Source organism: Apteryx rowi, unplaced genomic scaffold, assembly GCF_003343035.1.
Source record: "Apteryx rowi isolate R43461 unplaced genomic scaffold, aptRow1 scaffold_46, whole genome shotgun sequence".
NCBI lineage: Eukaryota > Metazoa > Chordata > Aves > Apterygiformes > Apterygidae > Apteryx > Apteryx rowi.
Window position 1 is genome coordinate 1364733 of NW_020450716.1, and position 18947 is coordinate 1383679.

Genomic DNA, 18947 nt, shown 5'->3' on the forward strand with positions numbered 1-18947 from the left:
TTTAGGGGGAGTCCGGGTGGTTTTGTGTGTTTGTGGATTGTTGACATAAGTATACAAAAGTGTCTAATGTCTAAGTTAAATACTGGGTGTCACCCTAAACTAACTATTGTAGGTCACCCTGTCCTCAGAGACCTCCTTCCTGCCACCTTGGTCCCAAATCTCCTGACCCTATCTCTTTTCTTCTCAGTTTGCTTATTTATTTCTTTGCCCATAAGCTCAGAGATGTCCTCCTACCTTTCTCCTGCTGCAGCTCGCTTCCCAGTAAATGGCCATGCCCATGTAGCACCCACACCTAATACCTCCTGCTACTGAACTGCCACAGTTTTGTTCACAAATCACACTTTGGCAGCATCTCTGTTGAAGCACTTTCTCAGGATTTGCATGAAGGAAAAATAACATGAAGCTAGTAACCTGAGAGAAGGAACCTGAAGGAAGCAGACTGAAACTGATGCAATGTATGTAGCATTTTAAACATCAGCATTTAAAGTCAGTACATTTAAAATTCAAATTTCTTAAGTAGAAAAGGACCATCAGGTTCCTTGCAGGCAAACCATGGACCAGCAGCAGCATCTGCACTTTTATACACGTTTTCAGGCTGCCAGGAGAGGGATTAGCACAGAGGGCCCTGCACTGGTGGAGGAGGCAGTGGATGGTATCATCATGACAGCAGATGAGACTGGGAAGTGAAACCGATCACCAGCACAGAAGTGAAACTGGCTGCACACAAAACACTGTCAAATTAAAATGTAAACAACTGACCAAAAAAAAAAGAGAGAAAAATTATGACAGTTTTAGTGAGCTGAGGCCCACACTTGCAACACTTGAGAATATGAATAATTCTTATGTATGTAATGAAGGATCACGCTTTTGAGGGCTTCAGATCAAATATTAAAGGAGTTATTTGCAACCATAATGGTTGAAAAGCAGCATTCAGACGTGATTTTTGGATTGATGGTGACACATTTGTGGAATACTTCATGCTAACATTTTTGTTTATTCCAGGAGGAATATGGTCTCCTTTCTTCTGAGCAAAGGGATTCAGTGATTCGTACCAGTGTAGCAGAGCAGAGGGAGAACCAAGCTCCTTAAGGACCTGCCTGGGCATTCTCCAGTGCCAGGGATCCCCTTGTGTGGCGTAGAGCTCTCGTAGCATGCCCAGTACACCTGAGGAAAAGGGATGTGCACGAAACGTTGCTATGCGTCACCAATATTTGTCTGTGGGAATAGCTACTCAGGGCCTGAGTCAGCCGTATTTCCAAACACGCTTGTATCTGCTCTAAGTCGCACTGAACCAGCCTCTGCATCTCTTTGTGTAAATATTTCATGTCCACAGCATGCGGGTTTAGGATTATGTTTTTAACCTATGAAATAAGAAGATTGTGAGGGACAATCCTTACCACCCTGATAATGATTTTAAGGTAAATTTAGATTTTAGTACCTGCTTAGATTGGCAGTGTCTCTATTAATGTTATTTAATTTCAGTTATGTAATTTGGTTGCTTAATATAGTTCCTGTGTTGCCTTAGGTTAAACGCTGCATGTTTCACAAAAGTAATGCCTTGAAAGTGGTTTCACCCCAGATGCAAACTTCCTTCAACCTTCTAATATAGCAATTCTGCAGGGCCTCAACAGGGAAAGCAGGTAACTTTGCTGCTTTTCACCAAAGCATTTGATTTGTTAGCTGAAGAAAAGCTGCAGAACGGGTGAGGAAAAGTAGAGAATGAAGTTTATGTCTTGTTTAAGCACTGGGTAGTGCTGCAGGGAACCAGAAAGGAAGCAGAAGTGTAGAAGCCAGCAGCAGCGAGCTCCCAAGCAGGGAGGTTGGTATAGCTGAGCTGCGTGACGTGGCTTCCAGCTCCTCCAGAACTTACTGCACAGCAAATTAGACAGTTCATAGTCGGGACCAAGTTTGCAGGAGGGCCACGTCTGGCCATTTGCATGAAAAGTTGGCCCCATATAAGTCAAGAACAAAGTACCTATTGATTTCCTGGGATCAATTTTTCATTCTGGRTAGGTAAATGCTATGTAAACACTGATATAAGAACTTCCTGGAGTGAGACACTTTACAGAAATGTTCAAAAGTATAGCTTTATCCTGGCCTGATCTGGTCTAGTTGGAGGTCAGTAGATGTATTTCCCAAATCTCAAACCTTACACTCATACTTACACCCACAAGACATCCATATAAATATACAAATGGATCAGTTGTCTGTGCAACTGATTTGCATGCACAGTTCTTGTATTTCTTTCGGCAATAACCCTGATTTGCTGACATCCCCGTGTTCACCTTTATCTATTTGTCCTGTTGTTCTGTGGTGGTCAGAGTTTGTAAAACATTTACAGCATGGTAGTGGATGAGGTTAATAACAGGTTTTTTTCTTTTATTTAAATTAAGTGGTATCTGTGGTACTGATGGTAAGCAAGTGATGATTTTTTTTAATGCTGCTAACTTTACCTGTAATTCTTTTCTGATGAAATAGCCACTGGACCAAACAAAGCAGGCAAAGTTATATTCTTACCATGTGAAACTGTCACTGAAGACAGTAGAAAGCAGTTATCATCTGAGGACAGAATTTGGACCTGTGCGGTCTTTTTGAGATTTGACATACAGTTGGAAAAACTATAAAAATATTTCACTCACATGACGAGCAACAGATAACTAACATAGGGTCAAATAATGCTGGCCCTGCTCATCCTATTGATTACCTTTGGATTATTCAGCTAATAAAGCATTATGCAGCTTAAGTGATAAGGATAGTAATATTTGGCCTGTGTGTTAATAGTTGACATTTGAGAATGAATATGTGAGTACATGTATTACATCCTTCCTAGAGATACAGTCAGATATGTCATTAAAATGCAGTAGAAATCTTTACTTTGGCAGATAGCCAGAAAGATGTTGTGAGAAACTGTAAAGATGTATAAAATTGATCATTTAGCATGGTTTAATAAAAGTACATTAGTACTAAAAAGTAGAAGGTGGATAAAAAGTAGTATAATAATCTTTCTTACTAGAACCTGAAAGTTTCTCACTAATAGCATAAAAATGTCTGTAATATTATTTGTATTGTATTTTTGTGTTACATTTCGTATTTTTCCATCCGTATGTTTTGTCCTTGTCAGCACAAGCGTTCTTGGCTCCTTTCCCTTTTTCTTCTTTTTATCTAATAATTTACTTGTAATGATTAAAAAAAACACTAATGACACATCTGTGACCAGCAATATAAAAGTAAAAGTAAAAGTAGTAAATGTAACCGCATCATCTGTTGGCCTGCCTTTCTTCCTCCCCACCATGTGGGCCAGCCTCTGAAGCCTTAACTCCATTTTTATTCTGTCTTCATTTGGATGAAGCTTCATCAAATGAAGATGATCTTTTTGCCGAAGAAAGGGATGAATTAAAATGGAGTGATAGGTTCAAGATGTAGCCTGTCTTCTCTAAAGTTTGTTTGTCCTCATTCCCCACTTGTGTCTGCCAATACTTAAAGCGCATGCATGTGCATGCATGCAAATCAAAGTTCTAGACTAGCTAGGCCATCCCTCCTGCCTGTATGTCTTCCCCATCTCTTGTTTTTCTGTGTTCTGTCATTTGCATGGAGTCACTCATATTTTAAGCATGCCTTCTCACTCCCAGACCCATCTGGTCATGACACTGCTTAGGGATGACTAAAGCAGCATACAGCAGCTTCATGTGACTGTGTTGTCACTTGGGATTCATTTTCTTTCCCCCTTGGTTCCTCTCAAACGTTCCCAGGGGCTGTAGTTTACAAGCCTATTGCTCCCTCTAGAGCCCTTCAGCACAATGCTGAGTGTTGTTCTGGGGGACCACTTAAAAAATCTTGCATCATGTTAGATGTGAGCTCGCTGCTCGTTTTACTTCCAGACACTGTCAGATGGGATACAATTGAATGCAGAGTTCATGTTCCCATATTGCAGTGTAGAGCATGGGCACAAGATCTTCAGATGCTTGGGTTTTGGAGAGTGATCCCTACCTTTTGCTAGCCCAGGAGCAGTATTACTGAGCACGCACTGGCCAACAATATTATGCTTTGCTCTTGCTCTTCTTAAGTTCTTACAACTTCACACAGCATGAGAGGCTCTTACAAACACTCTTGTAAAGCCATGAGCTGGGAACAACTGGTTTAATGTCTGACTTTGGCTGTCAAATCAGCAATGACTCTTCAGGGCACTGTTAATAGTACAGTCTCTAATAGACCCATCAACAGAATCTCTAGGTATCATTTAAAAAGTCAGTACTGTGTTTTGGCCAGAAATGCTACGGTTTCCAGGAGTTTTTCTCAAAGGGTACTGACCTTAATACTTTTGCAGAATAAACATTACCAAGCAATTTTTCCTGTGTTAGTTGTAAGGGAAGACTTGATTGAAGCAGTGAGTCTTGCACTCTGTCTTAAGCATATGACAGTGTTTGATGTCTGTGGGGAGGGTTCTCCAAAGGCAGAGCTCTGCCCCACATCCAGAGAGTTTAACCCCTGGGCTCAAGAGGTGCTGTGTGTCTAATCTTAGGCACTGCCAGGGGTAGTTACAGGTGAAGCAATAGTCTCTGAAGTGACTGAAAGACTCCACAAGGCACAGCTTGACATTGTCTTCACTCTTCAGTCCTTCTATCATCAGCAAAGACTCCCACACTCATGCAATAGTGATGGGTTTAACCATATTGAGGCACACATTGTAGACCCAAGCTAATTTGCGTATGGTTTTCTGTAGGTTTGTGTGACTGCTTAACCCAAAGGGGCCCAGATCTTCATGTTAGCCAGTGAAGGGGTATATGCTGCCTTACTATGACTGCTGGCTATTAAAGGCCATAATCAAACTGTCTTCATGTCTAATTGAGACATCTGAACTAGGCCAGTGTTTCAGAATGTCATCTGGGGGTTTTTGATCCATCTTTACAGTCAATAGAGAGGTCAGTGCTTCACTTAGGCGACCTGACTCAGTTTTGGAGGCATCCACTCCCTTCTGAGTCGAACAGAGATACTAGGTGCTCAGAGTAGGTGTTCCTCGGATAGTTAGGAGGTCCAGTTACTTAAGAATCAGAAATTGTGGCATCAAATATAGCCTCCAGTGGTAGGAGTCTGAATAAGGCCTCCAGTGACTAATCTAGTATTATTTCTACCAGTATGGTCTGCTGTATGTTGTATATCTGTGCGTGTGTGTGTGTTTGTATGTGTTTGTGTGTAAGTTCCTTGTGCAAGTGTATGATGAAAATAAAAATTTATCTTTTATCTTGGCTCTATCATAACAGATAAAAGCAAGGAGGGGAGGTTTATAGTTACGCTGTCATCCCAGAACGGTTATATCCATAAAACATAGATTTCACTAACAGTACCTCCAATCTAGACACGTAGGTGGTAAATTATGTATAAGCTATGAATAAAAGTGATAAAAGCACTTAATAAAACTAAATGCAAATGAAACGGAATAACCAGAAAAAAAACCCACAGACAGAATTATTGGTAAGTAGCAATGAGTGACACATAGGTTTATGGTTATATAGCCCTGTGGTTAACCAGTATGTGGTTAATGAATAGTCTTCTGTCAACAAGAAGTAAGCTAAGTGTCTTCCTGCTTTTGCCAACTTATATCACAACCTCATATAGGCTCTGGGATCTAGTTAGTTATGAAGACCTTTAAAGTAACTTCACTTTCCTCTTCTTCTTTATTCTAGTCATGCAGACTGGTAATGTGACCACATTTTATTGCAGTTAATACCTTTAATATCTTCTTTTCCTGAGGGTTTTTTTTTTTTTCAATCTGAGAAATGCACAAAAGCCTTCTAAAGAAATGAATTGACTATGTATTCTAGAAAAAAACAGCAGGAGTGTCTTACCTAATATGTCATTAGCTGCCAAGAAATAAACTGGAAGCAAGACAGAAATACTGTAGATTAGTAAAGAGAATAATGTATATTTTTAAAGTTTCTTTCAGTCCTACTGATCTGGGTGCTGTATATAATAATATGGGGAAACTATTTTYGGAAAGAAGTAAGATCTGCAGGTGCCTCTCTGATATTTGTTAAGCCTAATGCTATGGGTTTTAAAATTTCTGGAAAAAATTTTATTGAGCTTTATTTCTGATGCCTCATAGAAAAACCTGTTTTACTGGGGGAAAGAGTAACAAAGCTGTAAAGCTTTATCATGTAATTTGGTGTTAAAAAAATGTCAAGAACACAATGATTTGTGTCTTGCTGTCCAAGGTGAGTTGTGCTTGATGTAGGGCCCAACAGTTGAGGGCCAAAGGCCTTGAGACAGGGATCAAAAATGACTTTTGCTTCTGTGTTATTTCTTCTGATCTCAGGGTCTGCTTTGAAGCTAGGATGTGGAAGTGGGAGGACACTGGCCTAGGATTTGAGAGGCTTGTATTTCAGCTCCTGTTTTCTCAGGCCTGTGATTCAAAATCTTTGTCAGATTTAGCTGCAGCAGCCAAAGCGGTTAGCATCCCTGGCCGCAGGCTTCCTCTGAGATCTTGGCCAAGATACTTTATCTCCCCACGGTTCCTCATCTCTACAGTGGGGAGAATACCTCCCTGATTTGCAGGGGTGTGATGAGGACAGTTTCCAGTAACAGCTATGCGTGTGTTCTCGCTGAGATGTTGCTGCAGACCATTAGCACCAAAGTAGGAACTGCATTAAGAGAAGTATTGAATTGCAAGTGAATGTGCATGGGGAGTGGGGGAATATTGCTGCTACAGGCAGGCATTTATATTTACATAGATAAACCAAGCAAACTGTAAAAATGGGAAGTCTCACAATGGCAGAAACTCAGCATTCAGAAAGGCTGAAGCCAAGTGGTAAAATGAAGCAGGCAAAGCTGTGTGGAAGAGCTTGCACAGCATATGCCTGAAGGAGAACCTCAATTTTCTTACAACAGTTCCTGGTTATCTAACTTGGGATGATGTCCCTTGATGTCTCTTACTGATAATGAAGATTCCTGTCATTATCTGGGTCCTCCATGATGCTAACTATACTAAACCTGCTGACAGCCCATGTTTTTATGCTGTCCAGGCCAAAGCCATAATAAATACATATATGAGGTCTTATCAAAGACACAGAAAGTTACTTCTGTTATTAAAAAAATGCCTGAAGTAAGTGCTGGCATTGGTCAAAAGCAAATACAGAGGTGGAAGTATTTGAATGTATTGCAATCATGACGGGATAAAAACGCAGCAATCAAAATGAGCACTTTTCAGACCTCAGAGCTGTGGCATGCACATAGCAACTTTGAAAAGGCCTTCACAGTTTTCATATTGAATAATAGAGAAACTAAGCATAATACTCTGCTATGGCTTCATAAAATGTTTTAATTCTCTGTAGACAAGCTGTAGGGCTTTTTTATTTTTTCCATCCCCTTGTTTCTTGGCATTGCAGTAGCAGATAATTTTTAAAGGGTTCTGGTTCATAATATGGAACTGATCTAATGGCAGCTTCAGCCACAAAGCGTGGGATTTTACAGTCTGCCTAAGGGATCTCAGCACCCAGTTCTCTTTAATTTTAACAAGCACTGTTGATCAGATTCCCGTGGCAGTTTTGGAAGAGTCAGCCACAACTCCCAAGCCTCTCTGAACTTACACCTTTTAGAAAGTACAGATAATGTACCAGTAGTCATGTAGATCAGATAAACTATAACTGTTGGGGGTAACCTCCTTATTTTACAAACAAAGTGTAGATCATTTAAATATAAATTAATTTTTTTCAAATGCTTGGAGCAGTTGCCATAGAGGGAATGTATCCAGCAGTAGGCAGTTGTAAGATTATACACCATGCTGTCTGTGCACATATCTATCTTTTGATATGGACAGCTAATGTGTTTTAGTGCCACTTGATGTATTCTAGTGCTATTTGAAATGACAAGTATACCTTTTCTCAATGCACATGTTCAGTAACATTTTTTCCTGTTGCAGGGAAAAGCTTCACGCTGACTATCACAGTCTTCACAAATCCACCCCAAGTAGCCACATACCACAGAGCCATCAAGATAACAGTGGATGGACCTCGTGAACCCAGAAGTAAGTGAGCTAACAGCAGCATTTGTAAAAGGCCACGTTTGTGGTTTAGTACAGGGACTCATCCCTTGCCACATGAAATGCAACAATAACTAGTGCATGTGGAGCAGTGGATGTGCCTTAAGCCAAGACTGTGCTATTAATGGTTTTAAATATGCCTTCCTGAAGCCTTATTTTACATGAGTGTCCAGCTGATATAGAATTTGAAGTGCATTGCATTTATAAAGTATCTACCCAGGGATAATTTGGATCATACCCAAAAGCTGACAGAAGGGATGCTGGTAAAAGGTGGGCAGCATATACCTTATGCATCATTTCTTGCTAGTCTTGCCTTTCAGATGTTAAGAGGGTTTTAAAGCATTGGAAACCAATATGCCATTGATCTAACTTTTCAAGCTCAGACACCCTGCAAAAATAAATAAATGTCTGAAAGAGGATAGTGGCTGCTGCCTTGTAGAGTTCACCGTTCCTCATTCCGTTGCATAACTTAAGAAACCAGTAGGTGTTGAAAATAATGCTTCGAACAAACAGATGTATTTTACTCCACTGGAACACCCGTTTTCATGGACAGGCAATCTTTCCTTTTTTYTCTTTTCTAAGAATTAAGTATAAGGAGAATATGAACGATTTGATGTCTCCAGGGAACATCCACACGTTTGTCACATGCAATTGTTTTGCTAGGTTCAAGAGGGAAGGTTGTTTTGTTTGGGGAGAAGTGAAGTGAAGGTGGGACTGATATGAAGTCATAGATGCTTCTGGAACATGTGTTCTGCCTATTACCAGAGGCAATAATTAACCTCAGTCACTAGCCTGAATGTAGGATTTTCATATTTTTATCAAAATGCCCTGATGTAAATTGAGGTTTGTGGTTAGTTTCTTTCACTCCTCCTGCACACTTGGCAGAAGTTCTAGCTGTTGCTTAAGTGGTATCGTCCTGGGAGAAGAGAACAGTAAGATTGAAACACCCACTAGAGGATGAGACTTGCATCTCAGGGTTACTTAACTGAGTCACGGAAGAACAAAAAGGTTTGAAACTTTAGCTAAACAGCTTAGAAAACTTAGATCTTTCACAGGCATTTTTATTCTTAAGACTTTGTCTGAGTTGTGCTATAATGCTACATACATTTAATGGAAAAATCTGACCTATATTTTTTGTATTTGAGGCCAGACTTTAAAACAAAGACCGCTATCAGGGTAAGGCTTCTTATTTAGCTTTTTGGGGTTTTTTGAACACTGTGGTTAAATTGTCCTTGAACAATATCCCTAGCGAACCAGGCAGCTGCTCTCATGAAATAGATATTTGTATGTGCAAGTTCCAGATTCGTGTGTGCAATTACCTGGGCATGATCATGGTTTGCAGACAACAAATAAGCTTTAGTTTTTTGATTTTGAGCCTGCTAGAATTGTAAGAAACAAAATCATCCTGCAGGCGTGCCTGCTGTTTTAGATCAATTCTTCAGTTGGTATAATAGTTAATATTTAATAAGATTCTACATTTTAAAAAGGAAGTAGAGACATAATACATACTGAAGCAATGTATGTATCTTCCTGACTCAAATGTATGTAAAAGCTTCCTTGTATACAGTGTCACTTTGGCATAGGCAAATCAGACATACAAAAGAAGCTACATACACAAGGAAATTTTATGCAAGTCATGAGAAGAGGTCAGATTTCCCCCTCAGCAGGAATGCACAGCTCCTTTTATTGCTAAGTCATTTGTGATGTAACGTAGAATGGATTATGCTCCTTTCATTTGTAATTTGGCTGCAGAGTCCTTTACTTTGATTTCTCACCAAGGGTTTCTGAATTGGAGCAACTGTTACATCAGCCTGGTATCTGCAGCCCACTTTATACATTTGACTGAAATACAAATTGGCTTTAAGACAGGCTGTGAAGGGAAAAAGAAGCGGTACCCAGTGCATTCTCCATTCTTTATTACTCATGTGTTCAGGAGAATCCTGACCACAGCTCAGTTTTCCTAACCAATGTCATGTCTCCAATTTCTAATAATTAGACTGAGAATTCTCTCTGGATAACTCTCACAGGACTAAGACAGTTCTGGCTGGTTTGGGCTATACATTGTTTTTCTATACCCTTGCTTGGTGGGTGTATCCTATTTTGCATTGGTCCAATTAGATCAGTTACATTTGTAGCCTGTACAAAAATAGATTGCACGGCTGTTACCTGCACAAACTCACATAAAGGATTTGTGGTTAGACCTATCAGTACATGCACGCTCTATACTGAAGGAATTTAAAATGATACCAGCCTGCTTGTATTCAGATTAGAATCAAAATGAAAACTGCTGGATTAAAGAAGTGTTTCTAGTTTCCGTAATCAATATTTGGGACCTTTCATGTTTAGAGATCCATGAGCTTCTCTCCCTTGAGCTAAAAGAATTACAGAAATGCTGAGATGTATTTTCTAAGATGTCCTGGTTTAAAAGAAATCTGTGGAATACAGTAATGGGAACAAAATTAGATACTGGTCTCTTACAGAAATCTAGAAAACCATGGTTAAGTCCAAAAGTCCAAAACCAACTCCAGCAACAAGTTTTGATTCATTTACTTTACATTTTTAACAGTTCTCTGTCTGAATTCTAAACAGTGCCTACATTCTTTGTGAAAAATACTGGAAGGTAAGATGCCATTTTTGAGGCATTTTGAGAAATAACAGAAACATCCTCTTTCGTCTTCAGAGAATATCAGATCAAGTGCAGTTTCTGAGCCAGAGTAACAAGAATTCAAAAATYAGGTTTTGTAATGAAAAAGGACAGGCTCTTTAACTGTGCATGCTTGGTGAAAAAACTTGACATAAAAATACAAAGCCAGATTTGAAGTCATGATTGGAGAATAGAAAAATACCCCAGCCAAAGGCTCCAAAAGCCAAAGCACAGACTTTTTGGCTCACTGTGATGTGTGGAGATGTCACTATGTGTGAAGATAACGTGGTGTGTATTATCACATGCATGCCCCTTCACTTTCTGCACAGAAGCTATCTAGCTTTTCAGATTTCAGATTCTTCCATGTTGCATTGTACATTTGATCACAGTTATTGTAATGGCCACTTATTTGTCTAACAACATATTTGTATATGTAACTACCAGATTTGCATTTACAACTGTGATAATTACTTGTGTGCATTAGTTACGCCATTGTCTTTTTTTTGCCATTGAATTTCTCACTGTGCCTATCCAGACAATACTTCTCATCAAATTGTCATGGTTTGCAGAGAGAGCCAAGGTACTTAGGAATCTGGCTCTTCCTCCACTGCTTTCATTATTTATTTTTAAAATCTCTTTTGAACTTGGTATTTTCACTCTCCAGCTTAAAATAAATGCTGATTTTCAATTTTTTTATAAAAAGAAATAATACTACACTGGCAGGGAGAAGGGCAAGATGATCTAAGCCATCATTTTCTTCTCCAACTTCTATGATTCTATGATTCATAAAGCAATTTATGTTTTTATGAGCTAAGTCCATGGGGAAAATCATTAGCAGTAACCAGATCAAGAGTAGTGCTCCTGATGAAAATATTTTTGGTTAGGAAACTTGGTAGAAATAGCATGACTCTTAAATTAAATATTTCCCTTAGGCCATTTGACCTACTGTGTATGTCTGCCTAAAAATTAGKTTTTTTTCTTTTGACTACTTCTTTCTATTTTTTTCTCATTGATTTTTTTTAACCTACATTGCTCTGAATAATTCAGTCTTAGACCTGGTAACTGAAAAGAGTGTGCAAAATCAAAAGACTACATGGATTTAGACTCAAGGGGTCTGAGCTGTCCAGAGTTAAGCTGTTTGTTAAAGGTGATTATCCCATACTGGATATGTGGTTTTCCCAAATAGTTTTTGGCATCCTTGTATCAAAGAGCAGGGTGCTGAGGAGCAGGAGGAGAGGGGATAAAGTTGTTGAGCAAAATTTGAGAAGGAGCTTAAAAGGTTGCTGGCCCAACAAGCACTCTTTTTAGGGACAGACAATTCTTCTTGTCTCCTGGCAAAGCTAGCCATGTATGGGGTACACCTTTGATCAGTCACAATTTTTAAGTGCAGCTTCAGACCTTGATCTGAAGTGATCATGTCTTACTTGTAAAATGAAAGGAAAAGCCCATGGCTCATAGATGGTCTGAAGGAAATCTTCAATATCCCTTTTCAGAGACTCTTTGCCTCACCTGAGATCTTTTTTAGGGACTCCCCAAGGGCTGATAGTGATAAGTGCATCTGAACAGCTTATTCTTTCCCCTGCCCTGTCCAATCTTTTCCCCACAGATATTAGATTCGCAGAGAAACTTGTGGGAGGAGAGCAGACAAAGCCCACAAGGGGTTGACATCACCATTCCCTTTGCAGAAGCAAGGAAACCTGTACATTTTTCAGGCTGGGGATGTATGATTCCACTGAGGTTTTCACATCACTTTTTCTACCCCACCTTCAGCCTTTCATGCAAGAAAAAGCCCAGCAGTTTTCAAAACTCTTTTCATCTCAGTAAGTCAAATTAATATTAAATGCCTTGCTTGCTTGCTTGCTTGCTTGCTGCTGCAAGTAACTCCATCTGTTGGAAACTGAGACTAACATACTAAAAAGCAGTTCAGAAACCATGAAAAAATTAACTATCGTGTCATTGGTATGTACCCGCCATGTAAGTTTGAGTGCTTACTCATCAGATCCTTCCATTCACCTGGAGACTTACAGTGCTCAAAAGTTACTTAGCAGAAAATGTATAGGGGAAAATGTGGGATTTTCAAGTGCCTTGTTTAGGTAACAGAATCACTTTATTGAAATAAGAGCACAGTTGAGACTCCTTTTTACTTTGATAACACTAGTTGTGTGCTACGCACTCCGTAGAGCACCACCCTCTGAGGATCAGAACCCAAATTTGCTAATCACTTTTTAAAATCTTGGCCAAGGTACTTGCCCCCAAGAGGTTCCAATCCAAATAAATCTTGTATAGACAAAAGAAAGGGATGGGCTGCAAGAAAGCAAATGGTTGAGCACTGATGTTTCTGTGTGCATATTTGTATTCATGTGTTCTATTGTCTTATTGACACTGACTGGCGAGTGGGTGGACTAGTGTTTAAATTATGAGCACACTCTGGAGACATTTGTATTCAGCTTATGCAATGGTAATATACAAATATACAGCAGCTGTGTGAAGTTACAAAACAATCTAGCTCAAATTCAAACAATATGACTTAATACATTGCTGTCCCTAAATAGATATGTGTAGGTAGAGTATTGCTATGGGCTTCCTTTATGTGTGTGTGTGTGTGTGTGTGTGTGTGTGTGTGTGTGTCTTATTGAAGAATGGACAAGGAAGAGCAATTGAGTCCATTTAAGCAAAATAAACTGGTATACTATCACAAGGATGTACTTTTAGACTGAAGAAGCTGTTTCTTAATAGGCAGACAGTCCTAACAGTCTATCAATAGCCAGGTCAGCTTTGCATCTCCCAGAGCAGCAAGAGAACAATAGCATAAACCATAAAATGCACATCTCACAACTGGGACATGTCTCCCCCAATTATGAAAGAGAGAATGGTTATGCATTCCAGTAGCCAACTTTTCATAATGAAAGCTTATAATAAGTACACAAAGAATTAAAGGGCAGAAAGTAGTTTGTCACTTTGTGACTTGTATTTTCTGGAGAAAAGTTAAGAGTAATGGGAAAAATTTTCTTTTTCCATTATGCACACATTTTTAGAAGATCATACTGAATATACAGCCAGTGTGGCTGTATATCAGTTGACCTGTCAGGACCATCTAACACTGGGAGTTAAAAGTTTGGTTAGTACAGAACAGGACCAGAGCTGGTGCAGAATGGTGGTGGGTACCTCTGTAGCAGTAGTTACTACAGATGTCTCATTGCAATCAGCTCTTCAGAGCCTACACAGGCTTCTCAATGGCTTTCAGGTTCCAGGTGCCCAGGAAGACCTCTCTGTGTCCTGGACCCTGGCTCCTCAGCAGGCCTTTTCTTCTCCACCAAAGCAATAGTGCAGCTGTGCTTGTGAGCACTTCTTCATGGCCATCCATAGCGCTGGCACAGCCTGGACCTGGGGTTCATTTCTGTCACAGAGCTTGGTAGGGCTCAGCCTGTTGACTTTGAGGTCTGGCACAACACTTGTCCTTTGTTTGAGGCCTCAGCAGTGGAGTGAAAGTCCTGACACCGTGGTCACCCTGGGATATTTTTCCCTGGAAGCAGGAACCTGGTACAAAGCCTATATACGCAGGTGGAGACAGAACTCCCACGTTCGCAAGCAATCGGTTTCAGACTAGAAATCAGAGATATCCGTGGGCACGCTGCCCAAGCTAAAAAGACCAGTAAAAGCCATGTGTGATTGCTGTAACTACGCTGGTGCAAAGATCCCTCAGTATAGACAAGGTCCAGACAAGACCTACCTTGTATGGACCTTAACTGGGTAACTGCTACCCACAGCTGCTAAAAACAGTGCTGATTATTCTCTAAAAGATGTGCAAAGGATTAAGAAATCTATATGACTGCTCAGTATTCCCTGATGTGACAATGACAGGGAGATCCTTTTTGTCCTCCTCAGTACTTCCCTTCTGTTTTTAATACCAGCATCCTTGAGGTTTCATGGTGCAGACACTTCCTTTCCATCTGGAAAAAATGGAATGGAATTATTTTTCCTGGCATTTATCAGTCTCACTGCTGAATCAGTTAGGAGAGTTGATGTTGGGTGACATGAGGCAGGGAATTCATCATTTCAGTTTAATGAATTTGTTGGATAAGAGCATACAAAATCTTGTGTCAAGTATCACTATACAGACTGCTTTTCTGGGAGTGCGGTGGCTCATATATTTGCTTGCCTAGTTATTAAGTTGGGTTTTTTTAAAGATAAACAGAACTGTTGACAGTCCAAGCTCCTTCCCCACATAAAGCAGGTAAACAGGAAATCAGAGTTGTTGCAGTATAGGTTATGAACTGCAGTAAGATTATCCTAGTCCTGCAGCAATTATTTCAACCCCTTTTTTGAGTCACTTCATCCCACACAGCTCTTTTTTCCCTTGAATTAGTGTGACTTTAAATTGAGAACAGATAGGTAGGTTTTTTCATTTCTTTCACATTTTTCATCTTTATCAACCTTATTTTGCACTGAGTATTCATTACTTTATTGCCCAGTGGCTGAACAGCTACAAAGACTGTGGTGAATATTTTTAAGTGCTAACCTATATTATATGATGGGTTTTTCAAATGTACCCAACTTTGGTCTAGCTCTGCTGAAGTCAGTGGGAAAGTATTCTGTACATGTGACAAGAGCAGAATTAGGTGAATTTATGCTATTTAAATCCTTCCTAAGCAGTCAGTAGGTCTGCCATTMTCCTGTCAACTGCATTTGTCTCCAAAGAATTTATAGCTGTTAAGATCGATGAGTAAGTCTCTTTTTTGGGGGAGAGGGGGCAGGAGGGGGATTTTCCATAGGATTATGAAAAAAAAGACTGAATAGATGCCACTTGTATTTATGTGTTTGTGTGTGTGTATGTAAAGAAAAGCATTCATATGCAGCATCCTGGCAGCTAGAGCGACCCTTGGAGATATGACCATGTGCTGGTCTTCACTGAAGATCGTAGTTCTTTCACAGATTGATTATCTTTCCAGTAAAGTTGGTGCATGTTGATGGTACTCTAAATCTGAGATTTGTGAGTCTGGTCCTTTGTCTATCACGTTTTCTTCAGCAAGGACAGTCTTTTCAACTCCAGTCACTAAACCTGAGCAAATGACAGGTTTGAAGCAGCTGTAGAGGCCTTGTGTGAGGTGGGGAAGAAGGGACTCATAGTTAGGACCCACAGTGCAGCTGCCTACTGTGGTTTTGGGAGTGTAACATAACCCTGACCCTCCCTAGAAGGAGGTTAGCAAAAAAATCTGTGCTGTTTGAACATCTAGTAGCAATGCCACTGTCCCGTACAGGCTGCTCCACCAAATGCCTATGGCACTATTGACTGGCAGAAGAGAAAGCTTCATGCAGACATGGGTAGGAGAGCAGCATGACTCCATTGTGCATGTCCTCTGCAAGCTGCTTTCTCCCACCCTGCGCTCAGTGGTACACCAGGGAGAGGCCTTACTCTTTTTCAGGCTCCTAAGGGAGCTGGAAGAAGGGAGAGGGGAAACATGGGATGTGCCCTTGAGAACAGTAGCTTTCACCCTGCGTGGAAGTGGTCAGACGTTTCCTTTAGCCAAACAATCTTTTGACAGTACAGCATCTTTTCTGACGCCTCAGTTTTTGAGAAGTTGCCTTATTTACGGATTTAACAAAACAACAAGCATCTAAGAGAAGGGCTGGATGAATCTGTGCAGCATTTTCAGTGAATAGCCCTATTTTCTTCTTGGAATGTAATTGGAAGGGGTGAAAATCCATTTGTGCTGCACTCACTCATAGCTTAGCTTGCCCTGGATTATCAGAACATGCAGCAGTTTCCTCCTTGGAGGCCTGTATGAAAACACGGCAGGTTTTTGGTTTATCCTCTGTCACACATGCAATGAATGCAAAGAGGACTTTTGCCCTGTAGCTGACTTGTGCCCTTGCTTTTTGCCTATCTATCTGTTGCGATTGGGAATTGTAATGAATAAATGCATTTTCTATTAGTGTTAATGATAAATCTTGGTCAGATTGTTTGTATGTCAGTGCTGTATTGGTCTGCACAAAGCATGAGGGAAAACAATGCTTAGTAGAGGCTATGTCCACGATTCTTTTGAAACACACAAGACAAAAAAAAAGAAGAGTTGGCTGTTGTATTACAGCACAGTGTGCTTGTTAATATCTGAAACATATCCTAAAGAGAAGGACGGATGGAAACATCTTCCTTCCTTTCTCCTTTAGGTGTGGAACAGATAAGGAACAGTATGTAAAAATGGGAGGAGACATGAGAAAGAATTTAACCAGCCACAAATAAGAAGTCCATACATGTCTCTTTCTACAGCATCAAACCCTCATTCTTTCCTCACAGAGTCTCGTAGTTTGAGTCCATTAAGTGCAACATGCAACAGGCCATCTTCTCAAAGCTCACTAGTCAAGAAAAGTCAGGCTGTGTCATAACCTTAACACATAAAGCTACAGAAAAATTTAGGCGACAGTGTTGATTTAATTATTAAGAATTCTGTTTGTCTGAGTCTGTCTGCCTCTCCTACCTACACCCTGCATTATGGGCTGTTCTTCATTACCTGCTCTACCTATCTTCGCAATCTAGCCACAAACAGTTTTGGTTGACCACACCACTTCCCTCTTGAAAGTTAATACTGTTTGACTCATTCTGTACTGCTAACACCAAGCCAAAGAAAACAAGCCAAAGAATAACCTGCTTGTATGCAGTTTGGAAACTTCTCAGAGGCCCTGCTTTCAAAATGCTCTACAGTAGCTTACTATATCTCTCTGCAGCTGCAAAGAAAATGAGGAAAGCAAAAAATGGTTCAAGAACCTAAAATAAAGACTAGGCAGAACCACATGAAATTTATGAGCTTTCAGTGAACTGCAGTCCTGTGTAGGCACAATGGAGCATTAGTACAGAGGAGGGACTGCTTAGTAGCTTAGAGATAAAAATATTCAAACTCATTTCTTTGGAAAAAACAGGTATTTTCAACTATCGCGTGGAAACACCCGTCACTGGACTTGGTAAAAGCAAAGATCTTTAATTCAAGGGAAGTGGACAGCTTGGCTAGATCCCCCCCCCTTTTTTTTTTTCTGGATAGGAGCAAAGTTTTTCACAAGTTGTCACAGTCTGAATGGTCAACATCCATGGGGGGTAAATTTACTTTTTTGTTTCCAAATTCCTCCAGTTTATGTAAACAGTGAGCCACAGGATTTGACCTTTAAGTTCTAGATCCCCTATTGAACTCTATATTAGGCTGAATTATGGAGACTTTTTACTGTCTAGGGATATTTTAGTGGGCTGATTAAAGGAGTTTCTGTCAAAGCTATTTCTCTAACCTCCAATAGTGTGATGTTTGCGCAACTCACTTTCTTCCATTTGTTTATCCTGTCAAAGGCACTGCAAAGTAGGGAAATACGATCATCCCCACTTTACATAACTCAGGCAGAGAGGAAAGGTGTCCAGATTCATCCCACCTAAGTCTATGCATATAATTAGGGTGCCTGAATTAGGAACCTCAACCCTTGTATTCAGTGGAGACAGCCATCTCCAAAGGGCTGTTCAAATGGAGGATCATTCCTTGCAGTCTGCAACTTGTGTTTCTGCAGCTTTTTCTTTGGACAGAGGTGTCTTTTTGTGCCTGTATTTTTTTTGGTTGGTTGCTTGGTTGGTTGGCTGTGTTTCATTCTGCACCTACTCTTTCATGCATATCTTCAACTGTTATGTCTCAGCCCATGTCTGGAGGGTATTCTTACGGCAGTTTGTACGTGTGGGAAGATGCAAACTATAAAGAAACAAAAGAGGCTTTTGGCAATGTGCTGCTTAAGTTGGGAGGCATTCAAACTTTGTCAAGGAGTCAGTATTTTTAAAGTATATACATTGACATAGGGGAAAGAAAAAAGAAAGGGAAGGGTATAATTCTGCAGACCAGTTTAACTTCCATGAACAATTTCCCTCAAAAGTCCAGACGCTCAGTTCCCTTACTTTTACTTCACTGAGCTGACCTAATTCCAAAGGTGAACCCGCAGAATAATTGTACTTCTACAACAAAAAGAGAAGGCACGTATATGTCAGATTCATTAGAAATTTTGGTGGATCCATGGCAAGCAAAATTATTTTGTTGGGTTTTTTTTGTTAAGATTTAAGTAGAAATATGCTTGTGCATTGCTATGTGTTTGTACAGCACAGGCCTTACCAACAGAGCTGGGGGGTAAGCATATTTCTGGTCTCACATAATTTTTCAAGATTGCTCCTTTCTGCCTGGTGTACCTCAGGATAAATGTGAGACATGTTCGTCAGCAAAGCAAAGTGTTCGTCAGCAAGCAGAAAGAGAGCAA

The 18947-nt window shown here is 40.1% G+C and overlaps 1 protein-coding gene across 4 annotated transcripts in view; it reads left to right on the plus strand.

Moving 5' to 3' along the window:
* Window positions 1–18947, plus strand: part of RUNX1 (runt related transcription factor 1) — a 180171-nt gene that overhangs the window by 116278 nt on the left and 44946 nt on the right. For all 4 annotated transcript variants that reach the window (XM_026077618.1, XM_026077619.1, XM_026077621.1 and 1 more), the window contains one exon: window positions 7913–8017. In XM_026077618.1, the coding sequence (XP_025933403.1) occupies window positions 7913–8017 (105 nt within the window). The remainder of the gene's footprint in view (window positions 1–7912; window positions 8018–18947) is intronic.